We start from the raw sequence: 18,985 nt of genomic DNA, 5'->3' as shown, positions 1-18,985 counted from the left end.
CAAGCCACACAAAAAACTAAGCTATAATATATCATACTCATGTTCAGTTATGAAGACCAAGACTGTAAAAAATACCAGCACCAGAGAGCCCTAGTTTATTTAGTCTGGCTTCCTTAACATGAATTTCTTCTTGTTCTTAAAATATTCAGCTTTGGCTGAATTCCAAAGCTGACATAAGCCTACTTCAGGTGTTTTGAAGAGATTGAAGAGAATCAGAACTGAAAGCAAGACTGGAATATAAAATCTTTTATGTGATCACAAATGCAAGAACCTTATTGTTTGAAACCACCATTAAATCAAATTTTCCACCCACACTTACAAAAATAAATATGTATATATTCTCATATTTGGTTGTACAGAGTACTTAAGGTTAATTTCAATAGCATGTTATTATTTCTAACATTGGCAAACAGATACTAATTGCATCAGTCACTAGAACTGCAATGACACTTTCTGAAATCCGTGATAGGTTGAAAAGATACATTTTTTTTATGGATTATGCTAGCAATCACTTTAAATAGCCAAACTAATCTTAGTTATTAAAACAGCAAATAGCATTTTAAACAATGTTAAATTATGCACTTTCCAGCCTATCATGGTATATGGGGTAATAAAAAACAGACCCCGGTTCTCCCACCAAAATCCTTACAAAGAAACCACATAAGTCTAGTGCAAGCGACAAGGTTATTGCTTTTGGAAGTTATTGGATGGAAGTTCAAAATGGTAAGGCTGGGACATCCAAGCTACTAAACATGTTTAAGTAAAATGACTTGGGAAGATCACGACACAGCATGCAAATTCGTATAGATCTACTCTGCCAGCAGCAGGCTGCGTGGTTCCTGTACTCCCAAAACTACACAGAGAAAAAAATGAGAGCGTCATCTCAAACAGTCACAGGTATATATAGAAGGAAAATATGGGCCAAACCTAACAGAAGAGAAACCAAGACACCAAATGGACAAAGGCTGATTGGGGCACTATCTCGCACTGCTGAAGAACTGAAAAGTTCTTTATACGGACCCATGGCTCCAGTGCGGGCGGGTGGGTGAGTCAGTCGGTCCAACACAAATACACACAGGATCTCGCATCAGCACCCACTCTTCCCCAGGATCAGCGAGCGCCAGGCGCAGTCACGCAGCGCCCCTCGCTGCCCCTAAGGTGGGGCAAGAACTAAGTAAGTAGGAAGCACGCTTGCAGCCTAGAAAAACACTCCCCCCCCCGGCCCCCCGCGGCGGCCAGGGAAAACGCGGCCCCTGACCGTGGAGGATGGGGAAGGGGTTGCACACGCACCTGCATTGTAAAAACGGTCCAGCACGGTGGTTTCCCCAAAGTCCAGTTTACCAAAATGCAGGGTCTCCAGTGTGGCGCCCACCGTCTCGCACGCCTCCCGCAGGCTCTGCAGGGCCTCGCTCTCGGCCACCACCAGCTGCCCCTGACTCGCTTCGTTGATCACATATGCCACCGTGGTCCGTCGGCCGCCTCCGCTACTAGAGTTGCCCCGGCACCGGGTGGCGCTGCTCCCAGAGGTGGCAGCGGGACAACCGGTGCCAGGGGCGGCGGCAGTCTCTACGTTCCAGAAGCTGCCCGGCGGCGGCGGCGGTAGCTGGCTCTCCTCGTCCTCGGCCGCCACAGCCGCTCCTCCCCTCCGGCTGCTGCCGCCCTCGGTGAAGGGTGGCACCGAGAAAGTGATGCCCTCGCCCGCTTCGGCGCTCATCTCTCCCGGCCGGGCTGCGGCGGCGGCGGCGGCGGCGGCGGCGTCCCCCGCCCAGCCGCACCGTCTGGCCAGCCACAGCTCCGGGCTGCTCCGCGCGCGCCGGGCTAAGCAGCTGCCATCGCGCGTCGCACCCTCCGCGCCGCGCCGCCGCCTCCTCTCCGGCGCCCTCTCCCCCGAAGGGACGCCGCTGCTCGGCGGTGGCTCGCCCCTCCTCGGCGCCTCCGTGGCCGCGCCGCTCGTCCGAGGCAGGGTGTAGAGTACAAGGGGTGGGGACGCCAGGTTGAGCGGGAAGGGACAGCGCTTCCTTCTCTTGGCCCGCAGACAAGTCAGCTCGCAAACCTGCGCCGCCGTGCAGCTCAAGGGCGCCGCGCTCGGGGTGCTGTGCGCCCTGGCCACCCGGAGCGCGGCCCCGGCTCCTTCCGTGCCGGGAGCTGGGAGGGGTCGGGGAGGGTGCCCGCTGGGTGGGGAGCTACCTGGCCAGCACCTCTCGGGCGGGCAGGCTCCCCGGGCTGCGTCCGGGAACAGCAGCAGCCGCAACCGAAAGGACCCGCCTCCCTCCTCGGCGGCAGCTCCCCTTCATCGGCTCTGTTTCCTCCTCCTCCTCCTCCCCTGGCCTCGTTTCTCGCCCGAGCGTGCCGCGGCCGCTTCGTCCCAGCGCCAGCCTCGCCGCTGGCGTCTCGCCGCTCCTCGCAGCCGCTCGCCCTGTGGGCCACCGGCTTCGGCCGCCCACTCGTCGCGGCACCGAGACTCAGGGCCCGCCCCCGGGGAGGGCCCTGCTGGGAAGCTCCAGCCGGGACGAAACCGACCGCGCCGCGGCTCCCGGACTTCGGCTGGGCCCCGAGCGCGGCGCGGGGCCGGGGTTCTCCGCCGTCACCCACCGGGCCCCCACCTAAGAAGACGCGGAGTCAGCCAAAGCCCGGAGCGCACGCGACCGCAGCTTGGCGCAAAAAAAGTCTCTCCTGAGAACGCCGGGGCTTGGGAGCTATCCGGCAGGCTTTTGCAGCGGTCCCCGCGGCCAGGGCGCCCCCCTCCGGCGCCTGCCGGGCTCGCCCTGCGCGTGGTCTGGTACAGAGCAGCGCCGAAGCGCTGGGGCTGCGCGGGGAGGCCCGCGTTGCGCAAAGCGGGCGGATTTCCACTAGCACCCGGCAGCCGGGGCCTAAACTGGACGGCCATCGATTCCCGACGGTGGCGCTCCGGGAGTGGCCGGCATAATTTACCAGGTCGGCCTCTGCTACTTTCCATTTAAAAAATTCCAGTGGCTATGTTAATATTAAGGCAGTAATTGAAACGACTTAACATTTTCATTTAGGTTCTTATAAAGCTTCCCCCCCCGCCCCCACACACATTCTTTCTGGAGAAAGAATAAGGAGTCTATACCCCACTCCGCAAAGCATCATCCACCAGATGAAAGGAGGAAATTAAGTGGCATTCTATTTTTTAAATTGCACCACGGCGGGGGAGGGGGGAGGATACCTGGATTGCTTAAGAGCGGTGAAAAGGAAGAGATCTACTTCTTCGGGGAGCAAAAACATGTGTAAGTTCTCAGAGAACTTCTCCAAAATGCTCTAATTGTTGGGAAAACCGGTGAAAATTGCAGCGAAATAAAGTAACGACTTTGGACTTCCCATCTCGGAGATGGGAACGGAGATTAATGAGTTCTGTAAATAAAGTAGAATAATGCAAATTATTAATGCAAATTCAAGTTTAGAAGAAAAGGAAGGATAAAACAGTTGAGTAGTAGAGTTAAAAAAAAGGAAGGAAATAATAGTGAGGAAAAACACCTAGCAGCTACACAACCATATCCTCAACGAAGCAAGTGACATTAGCTTTTTCTAAAGGTTTGTAAAATGATAGAAGTAAATTTATAGTAAGGAAATTATATATCAAATGGGATCTATATGATCTCTGTCTGCTTTAGGACTTGATCTCATTAGTAAAGTAGATATTTAGTGAATCAGATGTCATACTGGAATAAAATACTGACAGGCTCCTAATAGATATACACATTTTATTATTTCCAACTTGTCAAACCTCCAAACTCCTGTGGAGTAGATAATCCTTCACCCCATCCTGGCCCCAAACAATACATGCTGGAAATTCATTAGGACCATGTCAGGAAAACTAAAATGCCTAAATTCTCAAATCGCATTTTGCTACACAAATAAGATCTGAGATTATATAAAAAAACTATTTTCTAAAACCCATACCTTTTTAGATCATTTCACCTTTGACCCCTTCCAGATCTTTTCAGAAGCATTTTTCATACACACAATTTTTATTTTTGTTTTACTTTGTTTGCTTTGTTTTACTTTGAATTGATGTAATAACTAAAGATCACCCAAACCCCCAGTGCAATGATATGACGGCTTCTAGTTGGTGCTAAGGCTCTCTCACTACCTAAATGGCGTGGTTTAGCTAATTAAACTTACATGCCATGTATTAGATTGAACCATATGAAATTTCCATTTTATAGCTAAATTCAGATGGTTCAACTTACAACTCAGATGTGGGGTCTGTGTAGAGGCAGAGAGTACAGGTAGGGTACTGAGACCTAGCCTGCTCTTAGCTTGCCAAGCCTGGCTTAGGGTGTCCTGGAGGAATGAAAGCCTTTTTCTAATTGGACTATTTAGAAGTTGTGCCTTTGCAATTTGTCTGTAAAGAAGGAGCACTTTTTCTAATCCAAAAGGACATCTAAGGTGATAGTGGTGAACAGGGAAAAATCATTGCCTATCTTGGGGCAATATTTGTTTTGAAAAGGCAAAATGTCACGTGAATTTTAAGCCTGAAATGGACAAGGATCTCCTAGCTAGCTATTTTTGTTTTAGGTGACAAGTGTGCCTTTCTCTGTATCCTCAGATAAGATAAATGGGAATACAATATACTCTTAATTCCAAAAAGTATTTAAGGTTACAGACAAAACAACATAATGTTTTATATGTAATAATGTAAATATGAGTTCAAATTATCAGAAATCAATAAGGAAGCCAGTAAAGAAATATCAAGTACCTGGGATGAATTAATAATTTAATTATTGCTAAGTTTAGCTCCATCTGTTTTGGCTGCCAAAATAAAAAGAAAATACATAAGTGTACATATAGTCATATGAAGAGTCAAGTCTTGTCCTGGCACGGAATTCTATGAAGACTTTATTATAGAATCCAATATAGAGTACATTAAGCAATACAATAGAATTGAATATGGATTTGTAAAAAAATTATATATGTTCTTCAAATGTATATTTAATATTTTTAGACGCCAAGAACACAATATTAAATATTAATTCAATGAAAGCATTTCAGAGGAGCCTAAAATAATATAAATCAGATGCAATACTTTCTAGTTATATCATCTTAATAAATGTGAGGAATTGAGGGTATTATGTAATTCAGTGTAAGATCATAACTTAGTATTCTGCATCAAGGAAAGAAGGAACCCAAGGAAATAGGTAACATATTGCTTAGATCCTATCATAAATAGCAGGGTTCCCTAGAAACTTTTGACAGGAATTAAATCACAGTCAGTGAATGACAGAAGTATAATATCATATTCTATGGTCTCTTTACACTTTAAAAGGCATGGCAGCAAAACTGAAGTTTACCGGTCAGAATCATATTCTCACTCAGAGTCTATTTCTTTTGCACTTAGAAATAAGCCTTGGGACACCTTTGAGAATCCCTACAGGTAGAGTAAAGAATTTTCCTAATAAAGAGCTAGAGAAATACAAGGGAGAGATTTCTGCTTCTGATTATGACAGATTAGGTCTTTCCTTCTCACTGAATGAGCCTAAGAATGCTGGACAAAATTTGAAATTTAAAATAAAGGCATTAAAGCACTAATGAGATAATGAGGAACTATCTGGCCAGATTTTGGAAAAGAGGCCAGGGCTCTGGAAGGTGTTTTCACAGTTGGGGCTGCTTTAGGCCTGGCAGTTTTTGAGAGCCTGAATTAGGCAGCTGAAAGGCTGAACTAAATTTTTGACAACACCTGGAAGGACAAAAGCGAGGATGATATAGTCAAAAAGTAGGAGTGAAATAAAAGTAAAATGACTCTTACATGGATAGCACCCTGTCTCCAGGTATCTGAGTAACCCAGAAAAAAAAGTCTCAAACCCTGAAATTGGTTTAAGGTAATTCCAGACATTCAACAAACAAAAGTCACTCCAGAAGAAGATAACATCATCCTGGACCATGAATTATTTCTACAAATATAAGATCTGTGCATATAGGCAAACATTTGAATGCATGGTAGAATGGTAGAGGAGGAGAAGGATATGAACCAAATCCTGATTTTGCCATCTGTTCCTGAGTTCTCTCTTCCAGATCCACTCTCCATTCACATCCCCCTAGTCTCTGCCTTGGGAGGCTAGTCTGTATGAACTAAATCAATGGGCTTCCTTGCTTTCTGTTTACCAACTGGGATTGATCAATGGTGAGGCCAGGTAGGGTATCTGAGGGAGGAAGGGGATTGGGACTTTGTGAGTCACCTCAGGCTGGCTATGTTCTTCAATAGGAAGTCATTGCTTTTCTCAAGGGGCAGATCCTACAGGATCCACTTTCCTACAGGGCCTCATAACTGTCCCTCACCTTGTCCTCTGGTACCTAGAATTGATGATAACTCTGAAGCCATTAGCCCCAAGTTTCAGCACAATCCTTTGAAGCTTCCTTTATACCTCTTCCACACCTTTGTAATTAGTCTTTTTGCAAACAAACCCACCTCAAATTATCTTGTATCTTGACTCTGGTAACGACTAATGAGCTTTTGGAAATTAGAAAACTAATTTAACTCTTTGGGTCTGGTTCCTCACCCATAAAATAAAGTGTTGAATTAGATTAAATTGAAAATCCTTTGAAACTCTAATGTGTTGTGTTTAAGTATTCAGTTGAAATACCAGTTCCCATACTAAATTGAAATGTGTAAAGAACGAAAATACCACTGGGTAACGAAATAGTATATGGGGGAACTTTCTCTTTGTAGAAATATTCTAGCGAATACACATAAAAAAGTCTGAGGTAGTTAGAATATCACCATTTTGCAACTTTTAATGAATTTGGATCCAGGTATGGATCATCAATAGTCACTAACATCACTAAAAGAGAGAGAACTAGATATGTGCTTCCTGAAGGAAAAACACACCACCAATTATGAGGTAGTCATACCAAAAATGGTGGGCATGAATCTCATCAAATCCCTAGAATCCAAGGCTGAGATTCCACAGCTAATTCCCAGAAATATAGAGGACCAAAACAGGTTAAGACATTCTGGAGATGCAACTTGTAGAACCGAAACTGTGGGAAACTTTGTCAGGTGAATGGCTCATTTTCTTACACAAGTAAGTTACTACCACTGTAACTGACGCTAAGTTCATTGTCTAGTAATAACATGGTCAAATGTGTCTTAGGGACATTTCCAGTTGAAAAAATAAGTGCCCAGCACGCTTTATGTTCCTATCTCCTGTCTCCCATCTAGATGAGGAGCCCAGAGGAAAAAGGTTACCCAGTGTCAGACAAGGAGTGAGTAACAAAACCAGGGTTCCAATCCAGAGCCTATGCTATTATCCACAATGAGGGCATAAGATCATCACTTCAGAAAATATCAAACAGCTTGCTTTTTTTTTTGCTCTGGTGTGAAGACGTGCAACCCTTTCATTTCACAGCTGCATAAAGTTTAAAAGAAGGGCAATGAGAAGTTCAAACAGTCTATTTGCCAAATTTGGAATTAAAATATCATGTCAAAAGACCATTCTTACTTGTTATTCTGGAAGTTGTGTAGAGTAGTTGTGTTTGCAAGCTCTTTCATCAGAAGCCAGGGAGAGGGAAGTCCTGAGGAACAATCTGAGACTAAAGTCAACAGGGGTGGATGCTGTTTGTGTTGATAGTTACACTATTACCACCACTACTACCTCTTATTACTTTAAAATTACTCTTATTACTACTACTAGAGTGCATGTTTGATGTGGTGGTTGTTAAAAAACAAGTTTGGAAACCAAGGCTGGGGCCAGATTTTGAAGCATCTTGATGAAAGATAAATTTAACTTCATCCCCTAAGAAAAAGAGACATTCAAGGATTTTGAGCAGAGGAGTAATATGATCCAATCTATATTTTAGAAAGAAAACTCTCACAGATGTCAACATCTGGGCCTGCAGCTAAACACAAAAGGAAGTTGAGAAGCTTCTACAGTATTCCAACCCTGGACTAGGGAAGGAGCAGTGATCTTGATGCATCTCATATCTCCTCTAGTGGGAATGATTTTTGGTGGAATCTTTGATATGCTTCTTCTAAAAGCATACTTGCCAACATTTCCATTTCTCTTTATGTCCCAGGAGGGCAAGGCAATTTTAATAGAGAAATGGTTCTCTCCACGTTTTGTGAAAAGAAGACCAAAGCCTCCTCTATTTAAAATTGCCCCATGCTGCCCCTGATTGATCCATGTACCTACCATCTCCAGACTGTCAGAGTCTTGCCTTCTTCTCCCCCCTCCCAACTTTGACTAAAATTCTTACTATTAAAAGCATCCCTTTAATTTAGATAAACAACTCATGAAAAATATATACACAGGGCCACAGTAAGAGTTTTTGTGTAAGCAACAGAAACCAAAACTAAAAAAAAAAAAAAAAAAAAGGCTTTTTTTTTTTTTGCAAAGATATTAGGGCTCAAGGCATCAAAGCAAGCCTGGGGCCCAGGCTCTAAAATACAGAAACCAAGAGCCCTCAAAGGCCAGGAGCTGCAGCCAAAGTCACTCCACAGGAATGGTACCTGTGACTTTGTCACAGCTATTTTTTTTTTTTTTTGAACATTACAATTGTTAAAGACGTAAGTCCTCTAAAATTAATAGTGCTGGTTCATGAATAAATAAATCAATGAGACAGAATAGAAAATCTGAAATAGATTCAATTACATATGAAAATTTAGTGTAAGATAAAAACAGCCTTTTAGATGATTGCAAAAGAAAGACTTTAAAAAGTCGTGTTGGAATAACTGCAAAGCCATATGGAAAAGATAAAATTGGATTCATTCCCCACACCATACACCAAGAGAAATTCCAAATGGCGATGAGATTTAATTATAAAAAATGAAGCTATATGAGTACTCAGTAAATATATGGGTACATTCTTTTCAACCTAGGAACAAGAAAAACTTTCAGGACCATGACTCAAAATCCAAAAGCAAGAAAGGAAAAAATAGATAAACTTGATAACATAGAAATAAAAGATCTTTACATCGGAAAAGATATCATAAGCAAACCTAGACAGACAAATAACAAACTGAGAAAAATAGCTACAACTGATTCAAAATGAATTTCTAAAAATAGAGAAGAGATTTAAAAAACCTATAGAAAATGAGTAATAGGAAGCCACAGGCTATTCATAAAGATGGAAGTACAGGTGTCTTTTACTCATATAAAAAGATGTTCAATGAGAATTCATAGTGAGAAATGCAAATTAAAATTACACTAACATTCCACTTTTCACCTAATATGTTGGCAAAAATCCAGAAGTTCGACAACACACTCTATAAGAAAATGGGCATTTGTTAATTTCTGGTGGGATTTTTAAAAAATGATAAAATACCTACAAAGGAAAATTTGTCAATATCTAGCAAAATTATATATGCACTTACCCTTTGACCCAGCAATCCCACTTCTAAAAACGTATTTCAGATATACATTGGTAAAATTGTGAAAGATATTTTTACAAGGTTGTTCATTTCAGTACTATTTACAATAACAAAAAAATTAAAAATCACCCAAGCGTTCATCCATCAGGAACTGGTTTAATAAACTCTGATATATTCACTAAGTAGAGTACTTACCATGCAGCCATTAAAAGGAATGTTGACTATTCTATACATAACCATTTTTTTCTAGTTTTCTAGTGGTTTACACTGAGAAGATAATTCTAGATTCTATTTCTCTCTTATGGCTGGGATCAGAGATCCAGGTAACTTTTTTTTTTTTTAAGTAACATGTTATATTTCCACTGAATTTTGTAATACAAATGCATGTGGGCACATACACACACAGTGTATGTGTCACTTTCTTAATAAAATGGTAACACGCTATATACAACTTGCTATTCCTTATATTTTCAGATACCAGACAATAAGAAGTACATGGCTACAAACCTTGAAAGAAGATAAATAAATGAGGTGATTCTCTGTCAGGAGGGAATTTCTGGATAGTGGTGCAGGGAAAGAAAACTCCAACAGAAGCCAGATATCTTTGTTGAAGATAAAAAATTGGAATTTGGGGAGGCTAAGGCTGTTAGAATGTGAAGGACAGAGTATCCAAGAGGAGGAAGGTATGCAGAGAAAGAATTCCAGAAATCTGCATACAAGACCTTCAAGTCTTTGATACCAGACTGCACGTGCATAGGATAAAACCTCATAGGGCAAGGAAACAACATCCTCTGAGGAAAGAGTAGAATATCAGAGAACTCTAACATCACACAGAGCTGAGAATAATTTGGGTTTTCTCCAGCCAGAGCGGAGAGAACTCATCAAAATGGAACATTTAGAAGAGATTCCAGAAGATCTACAACAGCAAATGAGCTAGATTATCTCTAGCGTAAAGGCCATTTAGGCCTGCCTTGAATGAGCTGAGAAACAAGAAAATTCACCCATAAATAAGTAATTGCTTTCCAGAAGAAATTGGATACCCTTTAAAGACATATAACAAAAATATAGCATTCAATAAAGTAAAACACAAAACACCTCCAATCCTATCAAAACTTATCAAAGAAGGGAGAAAAATGTGACTTTTAACGAGGACAAAAATCAGTTGTAGAAACAGACCCAGAAATGACAGAGACAATGCAATTAGTATACAAAGACATTATAACAGATATTATAAATATGCACAAATATTCAAGAATGCAAATGAACACAAGACCATAATGAGAAAAGAAATAGAAGATGTAACAAAGAACCAAACGGCATCTCTAGATGTGAAAAACACAGTAGTTTATTTATTTTAGAGAGAGAGCACACAAGTAGGAGGGGCAGAGGGAGAGAGAGAGAGAATCTCAAGGAGGCTCCGCGCCCAGTGCAGAGCCCCATGTGGGGCCGTGAGGGAGGAAGGGGACACCCACCTAGCCAGCCAGATCAGCCGAATCAACCCTGGCAATCAGTGGGGGACAGATGTCGTAGCCAGATTGTCCTCACATCCTTAATTTTGGAACACAATTCTAAATTTGTGCATGCAATCAAACATGCCATATCCCAGTTCCCAATTTGGTATTCTTTAGTAACTGTACTTATCACTACGAAGAAAACCAGTAAAACTATATTCTTTAAAAATTAAGGTAAAAAATTAAATCTCCTAGATTCATTGTAGAATATTTTATCCTTTTAGATATTTAAAGTCTTTTTTTAAATAGTTTTATTTATTTATTTCAGAGAGAGGGAGAGAGAGAGCTCGAGCAAGGGAGGGGGCAGAAGGAGAGGAAGAAGCAGACTCCCCGCTGAGCAGGAAGAGGGATGCAGGGCTGGATCCCAAGACCCTGAGATCATGACCTGAGCCAAAGGCAGACTCTTAATGGACTGAACCACCCAGGTGCCCCTATCCTTTTAGATATTTAAAATATGTTTAATACAAAATGCCCAAATTTGGAATGTTTTTAAGAGCCTCGGAATTTATAAATCATTCTTCTACTCAAGAAGAGGGGAGATAATTGCTTTATCTCCATTTGTGTTGTTCTGGAACCACACTGCATCTATATCAGGGGACTGTGGGAGGCTCAGCCTTGCTCTTAAACCCACGCCTGCCTTGTGAGAGGCAGAGAGACCAGAAGTTGGTTATGAGGAAGGAAGGAAGGAATGTTGAACAGACAGAATCAATGATTACGGGCTTTAAAGTTATCATTTAGGGACTGAAAGGAATTACCTAGTCTAACGTGCTTTTGCATGAATTCCATTGCATTACTCCCATCAGTTCTTCCTCCATCCTTAGCTTTGTGACACTAAGAATGCTTTGTAAGTACTCAAACATCATAGTCACATGAAAAAGACTATGTCCTTGTACCCTGATGTTTATATTTTATGGGTTAGATGGGTGATGGGTATTAAGGAGGACACTTGTTATGATATGTTAACATTTTACTTTTTGTATTTAATAATTATTAAAATTTATTAAATGTTTATATAATTTTGATCAATAATACTAATTATAACACTAGTACTACAAGTACTACTAATAAATGATAATGGATCCTAGGAAAAAAATAATCCCTAAAGCCATATGGTTATAGGAAATTTTTTTGAATTAAAATTTCAATTTATATCAACAATAGCCAAACTATGGAGAGAGCCCAGATATCCATCTACGGATGAATGGATAAAGAAGATGTGAGATATATATATATATAAAATTATATAGATATATAATTATATAGGTATATATTATTCAGCCATCAAAAAGAATGAAATCTTGCCATTTGCAATGACATGGATGGAGCTAGAGTGTACTATGTTAAGTGAAATAAGTCAGTCAGAGAAAGACAAATACCATATGATCTCACTCCTGTGTGGCATTTAAGAAAGAAAACAGATGAACATATGGGAAGGGGGAAAAAAAGGAAAAGAGAGAGGGAAATAAGCCATAAGAGACTCTTAATGATAGAGAATAAACTGATGGTTGATGGAAGGAGGTGGGTGGGGAATGGGTTAGATGGGTGATGGGTATTAAGGAGGACACTTGTTATGATGAGCATTGGGTGTTTTATATAAGTGATGAATCACTGAATTCTACTCCAGAAACCAATATTGCACTGTATGTTAACTACCTAAAATTAAAAATTAAAAAAAAAGAAAGACTATGTCTTTACCAATAGTCCTGCTAACCCAGCATGAAGGGGATTAAATAAGAAGCAGTTGTTGGCAATAATTGGAAAATAAAAACATCCACCTTTATTCCCAAATGAGACATCTTTATCACACCAATCATGGCCATTTATAACCAAAGGCAGAAATTACAGTGCTGTCACACGTGTGTGAACATGATGTTGATTGCATCACTTCCTAGTGTCTGTAGTTCTGCCAGATGAGTCCCTCTTACCTCTTATACTGAGCCAAAGCATGCAGTTTCAGTAAAAAGCCTACAAATAATGTACTTTCTATTGTGCTAGTCATTTCTATTCCTCCTGGTTATTACAAATTTGTAGGGGAAAAGAGATGAACTCTGAAATGTAGGTTTCTTCTATTACATATTTTCTCTTCTGTGTCCTCTACAAATGCATCTTTGTTGTGCTGTTGGGGTGGAGGGAAGGTTTACAGCATTTTTTTATTTTTTTATTTTTTTATTTTTTTAAAGATTTTTATTTATTTATTTGACAGAGAGAGACACGGCGAGAGCGGGAACACAAGCAGGGGAGTGGGAGAGGGAGAAGCAGACTCCCCGCCGAGCAGGGAGCCCGATGTGGGGCTCGATCCCAGGACCCTGGGATCATGACCTGAGCTGAAGGCAGACGCTTAACCGACTGAGCCACCCAGGCGCCCTGGTTTACAGCATTTTTTATCTTTTTTAGGAAGTGGGTGTTTTCTATTTACATGAATATTAGACTTGCAGAGGAAACATTTTTGTTAACTTTCCCCAAAAGTTTGTTACATACTCTAAATCCATATTAATTTTTACTTGGACTCTCTATTCTTGATCGACTACATCTCTGCTCATTTATTATTTCTCCCATGCACCAATTAAATTTAGAGTGGTTTAATGGGAATATGGTATGCATTCCTCTAAAAATAAGGCATTTAGCAATTATCATTAATGAACATTATTAGCCCCTCATGTACTAGTGACCCTGACTCATTCTAAGAATAAGTTGTACTCAAGAAAGGATAAATGAACTAACTGAAAAAAAAAACCAAACTTGTCACATTAAGCAATGTATTTCCAATAACATTTTACTTTTTGTATTTAATAATTATTAAAATTTATTAAATGTTTATATAATTTTGATCAATAATACTAATTATAACACTAGTACTACAAGTACTACTAATAAATGATAATGGATCCTAGGAAAAAAATAATCCCTAAAGCCATATGGTTATAGGAAATTTTTTTGAATTAAAATTTCAATTTATATACATAATTTTCTTTCTGATGTATGATAAGGAAATCAATAAAATAATTCCAGGCATAAACATATATTACATTAAAACAAAATTCAGGGGAAAATAGTAGAATGGAATTATGAGTTCAAGGACAAAAAGATATGATAGATTTTCTAACAATGATGACCTTCCTTGTTCAGACATTTAAAAAAGTGATAAAGGTAGTATAAAGATAGGCAGCCTCTACAAGACGGACCCCAGTGATCCCTTCCTCCTGGTATTCATGCCCTGTGTCATCCCATCCCCTTGATGATAGGCTTGACCTAATGATTTGCTTCTAACAAAGAGAATACCGAAGACGTAAGGGGATACAGCTTCCAAGAGTACGTTACAAAAAGACTGTGATTTCCATCTTGCTCATCCTCTTTTGTCCCCCCCCCCCCCCCCACTCTCTCTCTCACTCTCTCTCTCTCTCACACACACACACACACACACACGTGCATGCACGGGTCATATTGTGAACTGCCTTATGGAGAACCCCATTAGCAAGGAGCTAGGAAGGGCTGCTGCCATTGGTCAGCAGAGAACCAGACCCTCACTCCAACAGTCCACAAGGAACTGAACCTTGCCAACAATTATGAGAGTGAACTTAGAAGCAATTTCTACTTAGTCAAGTCTTCAGATGAGACTGGAGCCCTGGCCCTTGACTGCAGTCTTGTAAGAGATCTTGAGTGACCTGACCCAGAGAAACTGTGAGAAAATAAATGGTTGTTTTCAGCGTTAAGCATAGGGACAATTTGTTACACCGCACTAGATAGATAACTAATACAATAATTGTGTCAGATGGCTATTGTTTCTAGAATCCATTGGATACACTTAAGAGTGACAAAATATTTTGAATTTAAAAATGACATTTTTCAGTAATCGTGACATTACATCATTTGCAGCTATTTAAACTTATGAGTAAGACATTTATAGGGCAACTTATGATGTGTGTGGGGTTCATAATTTTTCTAAATCCTTTTGGAGAGTACATGAACAAAAAATTAGCAAAGTCCTGACAGCATTGGGAAGCCTTCATTCCTTAGTGATAGTGAAAGACGTTAAGGGAGAGAATTAAGAGTGAAATAGGAACGAGAGGGGTTAATTTTCTGCTTTGAAGAAGTAAGTTTAGTACTTGAACAGAGTTAGGAAGTGCAACAAAAATAAGAACCTCCAGCAACTGAGAGCTTACAGTTACATGTGCTATCTCATTTAATCGTCACTACAAACCCTTGAGGGAGATTTTATCATCATGGAGGTTTGAGGGGACCATAGCCCATGTTGTTATCATACCCTATGTCATTTTGTTGAGGTGAGCTTACAGACAAGGCACCCATTTATTTATCCAGCCATTTATCCATTGGAGCCAATATCCATTTAAGGGATACATCTACCCATTTGTCCAATTTATCCAATACATAATCAAGGAGCTGTGAGTACATTTACAGCATCACATAAATATTAATTTGCCCAAGAGCTAAAAGTCTACAAATAGATGTCAGACTCTCCTCATCACAAAAGTAAAAAGCATGAGGCTTAGGTCTAATCCTAAGATTCTGATTCCAAAATCCTGTGCAGTTGATGGCTCTGTCCTTCCAGAAAACAAGGAAAATTATTAAATGCATTTTATACTGTGTTCAATCACTCACGGATTCTTGTTTCTCCTTCTACATAGAAGCATAGTAATATAGTAATCCCATAGTAAATACATATCCTAGACCAAACACAAACACTTTAGTTAAGATTCAAAAACATTTTTATTGTGCCAAAAATATATATCACAAAATTTACCATTTTAATCATTTTTAAGTGTACAGTTCAGTGCCATTAAGTACATTCACACTGTTGTGCAACCATTACCACACCACCATTCATCTCTAGGGAACTTTTTATCTTCCCAAACTGAAACCCTACAGTCACTAAACACTAACTCCCCATTGTCTCCTCTCCACAGCCTGCTGATGACCACCATTTCTACTTCAGGTTTCTATACATTTGACTACTCTAGGTAACTCATATAAGTAGAATCATATATGACTTGTCTTTTTTTTGGCTGGCTTATTTCATTTAGCATAATGTCGTCAAAAGTTTATCCTTCAGGTTGTAGCATGTGTCAGAATTTCCTTCCTATTTAAGGCTGAATAGCATTCCATTGTATGTATATACCACATTTTGTTGATCCATTCATCTGTTGATAAACACAGGATTGTTTCCACCTTTCGGCTACTGTGAATAAAGCTGCTATATACATGAGTGTACAAATAACTGTTTGAGTCCCTGTTTTCAATTCTTTTGGGTATATACCCAGAGTTGGAATTTCTGGATCATATGGTAATTCTGTGTTTAATTTTTTAAGGAACTGCTGTCCTGTTTCCATGTCAGCTGCCCAATTTTACATTCCTACAAGATTCCAAAACTTTTAACAGCAAAGTCTAACTAAAATAAGTGATGAATGATATAAAATGAGTGAGGTAAACAATTGGCCCACAATTATTGACTCTCTGAGCTTGAAGGACCCTTAAAGTACATCAGTCTAAATATCCATCACATATTTGAAGATAATGCTGGAAGTACTTGAGTGATGATTATATTACCCTCTAGCAAACATTGATTAAAAGCTTATTATGTGCCCAGCACAATGCTGTGAAAAACTAAAAAAAAAAAATCACTCATCTTTCTCTGGAATTCTTTCCCATAACTACCATATGTAGCCTTTAACATAGCAATCTATCCATTTACCTAGGATAATGATTCACCTGGATGGAAAGACCATGTATTTCAATTATTTTACTTCTTGTCTATCTCCATGGGAAAGATAAACTAGTTTCAAAATGACGTGAGTTGGTAAGTAATTGCAATGTGAGTCTTTATGAGGTCACCATAGCAGTTATAAAAACAAAAATTATATTTTTAAATATATAATTGTAGCTCTTTAGCCACACCTGCCTACATTATTTTTGTTAAATGTTCTTCCACAGCATTGGCCAAGTTTAGATGTTATACAACTCTGAGGTTTAATCAATGTTTAGATGAAAACCATTTCTCAGTTGAGAAAAAACAAGTACCCCCAAATGATGATGAGGACAGGTAGTAGATAAGCATATTATAACAAGAAAGGGAGTCCTTTATAAGTGCTGCTAATGCTATAAGTGCCCTAAGCTCTGGAAATGGTCTCTCTGCAGGGCTTTGAATGCCCTGGTATCTTTCCTCTTCTTTAAGACTTCTACTCAAAGTCACAATAAGGAAATATTATTCAGCCCTACAAAAGGAAGGAAATCCTGTGACTTGTGACACTAAGCTAAGTGAAATAAACCAGACACAGAAAGACAAATACCACATGATCTTGCTTATATGTAGAATCTAAATTGGTTGAACTCATAGAAGCAGAGTAGAATGGTGGTTGCCAGGGGCTGAGGTGGGGAAAATGAGGAAATATTGGTCAAAAGATACTAGGTTTCAATTATGCAAGATGAATAAGTTCTGGGGATCTAATGTACAGCATGATGACTGGTAGTTAACAATACTGTATTGTATACTTGAAATTGATTAAAAGGGTAGATTTTAAGTGTTTTCACCACACACACACACTCCAAAGATAACTATATAAGGTGATGGGTATGTTAAGTTTGATTGTATTTCTCATTTCACAATATATACATATATCAAAGCATGTATAAATGTATGCAACTTCTGTTTATCAGTTATACCCCAATAAAGCTGAAGAAAAGACTCATGCATGATAAGGTGTGAATGACAGACAGGAACTCTATGCCTTAGTCCTCTTGGCAGTGCAGAACCTTAAAGATCAACACTTTTAAAACCTATAAACTTTTTCAAAGACTTTTCTTCCATGAACTCAGAAATGTCATGATTTCATAAGTGGTCAATCAGAAATTAATATCAACACCAGAGAACCAGTTTGTAACCATATAATTGGTAACAACCTTGCATCCCTATAATTTCAGCCTAAAAACAAAGAAAACTAGAATTTTAGGCTGGCCTCTGTTGCAGAATTATAAATGTACAATTCTTGTTTGGCTTTGGAAATATTTGGAAAACTTTATCTAACCTTGTTATAGTCTTCAAGCCCTCCTAGCTAGAAGTGATTGATGTAATGGAAACTTCCATTTTACATAGGAGGAAACAAAACTCTGGGGGTAAGTATAGAACTAAGAAGGGCAAATTGAGATTAAAATTCAGTATTCTTTGTCATATAGCCTACTTGCATTTAAGAGAAAAATCCTCAAGAAATCATGTAAAAAATTCACAGGGAATAAATTTCTAGTACTGGAATTTCAGGCAGTCCTTAAATCAACTTCCATCAACATTTCTAGTAAACTTGGACTCCACTTGAGAAGTGCAGTATGGGGAGGGGTATGGCAAAAGAGAAGGGGAGAAATAGGAGAAGATAAATACTTCATGTTTCCTATTCCACTTCTCCAATTCAACTCAAGTTGTCAACATTTATGGAAGGTTTATTATGTATTCAGCATTCTTTAAGGTGCTGGGAGACAAAGCAAATTAGATCTGGATTTTACTTCAAGATGTTCCAAATCCAGTATTGTAATGTGGTTTATTTATTTATATATTTAATCAATTATATTCTAGAAAAGCTTGCTGGTGGGGTGAAATATTTTACAATTTTATAGTCTTATATTGCAAGGTAAGGAGTGGCTAATATCTCAGAGCCCCTCAGAATTTTTTCCATGGTCAGCATCACCATAAACAGTTTACCCCAGCTGGAACCAGCCTCTGTCCTTCCCAGAGAGACCACACTATTTTTAGCTTAGGTTGGAAAAATCTTCCTGTGCCACTCTTTGCCAAGGTTCCAGCTGCTTTCTGTTTGCTAATCTCTGTTTAGCATTGCAAAAACTCCAGAATTTTCTCAGCTTACCCTTTGCAGTATTACAAAAATACAGTGAGACTTTAGGTTTGTATTACATGGCATTCATTCAATAATAATATTTCTTGAATGCCTATTTCAGGTCCCTGGGATATACCAGTGAATAAAACAGGCCAAGATTCCTGCCCTCATGGAACATATACTCCAGTTAGAAGATATAATAAAAATCCAAAATTATTGAGTCTCAGAAAAGATATACATTTTACTCTCCTGTAAAGTAAGTCCAGATTCAGCTGGCCCAGGACTTCTTTGGTGGCTCCACTATCACCCAGGAT

The 18,985-nt window shown here is 39.7% G+C and overlaps 1 protein-coding gene across 1 annotated transcript in view; it reads right to left on the bottom strand.

The window, feature by feature from the left end:
* MAP3K5 (mitogen-activated protein kinase kinase kinase 5) overlaps positions 1–2,282 on the bottom strand; it is a 192,070-nt gene extending 189,788 nt beyond the window's left edge. The window contains exon 1 of the mRNA XM_032407803.1: positions 1,291–2,282. Coding sequence (XP_032263694.1) covers positions 1,291–1,714 — 424 coding nt within the window. The 5' untranslated portion in view covers positions 1,715–2,282. The remainder of the gene's footprint in view (positions 1–1,290) is intronic.
* Positions 2,283–18,985: the final 16,703 nt, after the last annotated feature.

This window comes from Phoca vitulina, unplaced genomic scaffold (assembly GCF_004348235.1).
Source record: "Phoca vitulina isolate PV1807 unplaced genomic scaffold, GSC_HSeal_1.0 scaffold9, whole genome shotgun sequence".
NCBI classification, from domain to species: domain Eukaryota; kingdom Metazoa; phylum Chordata; class Mammalia; order Carnivora; family Phocidae; genus Phoca; species Phoca vitulina.
Note: the sequence above shows the minus strand (reverse complement) of the source record. Positions and strands in the feature narration are given on the sequence as shown.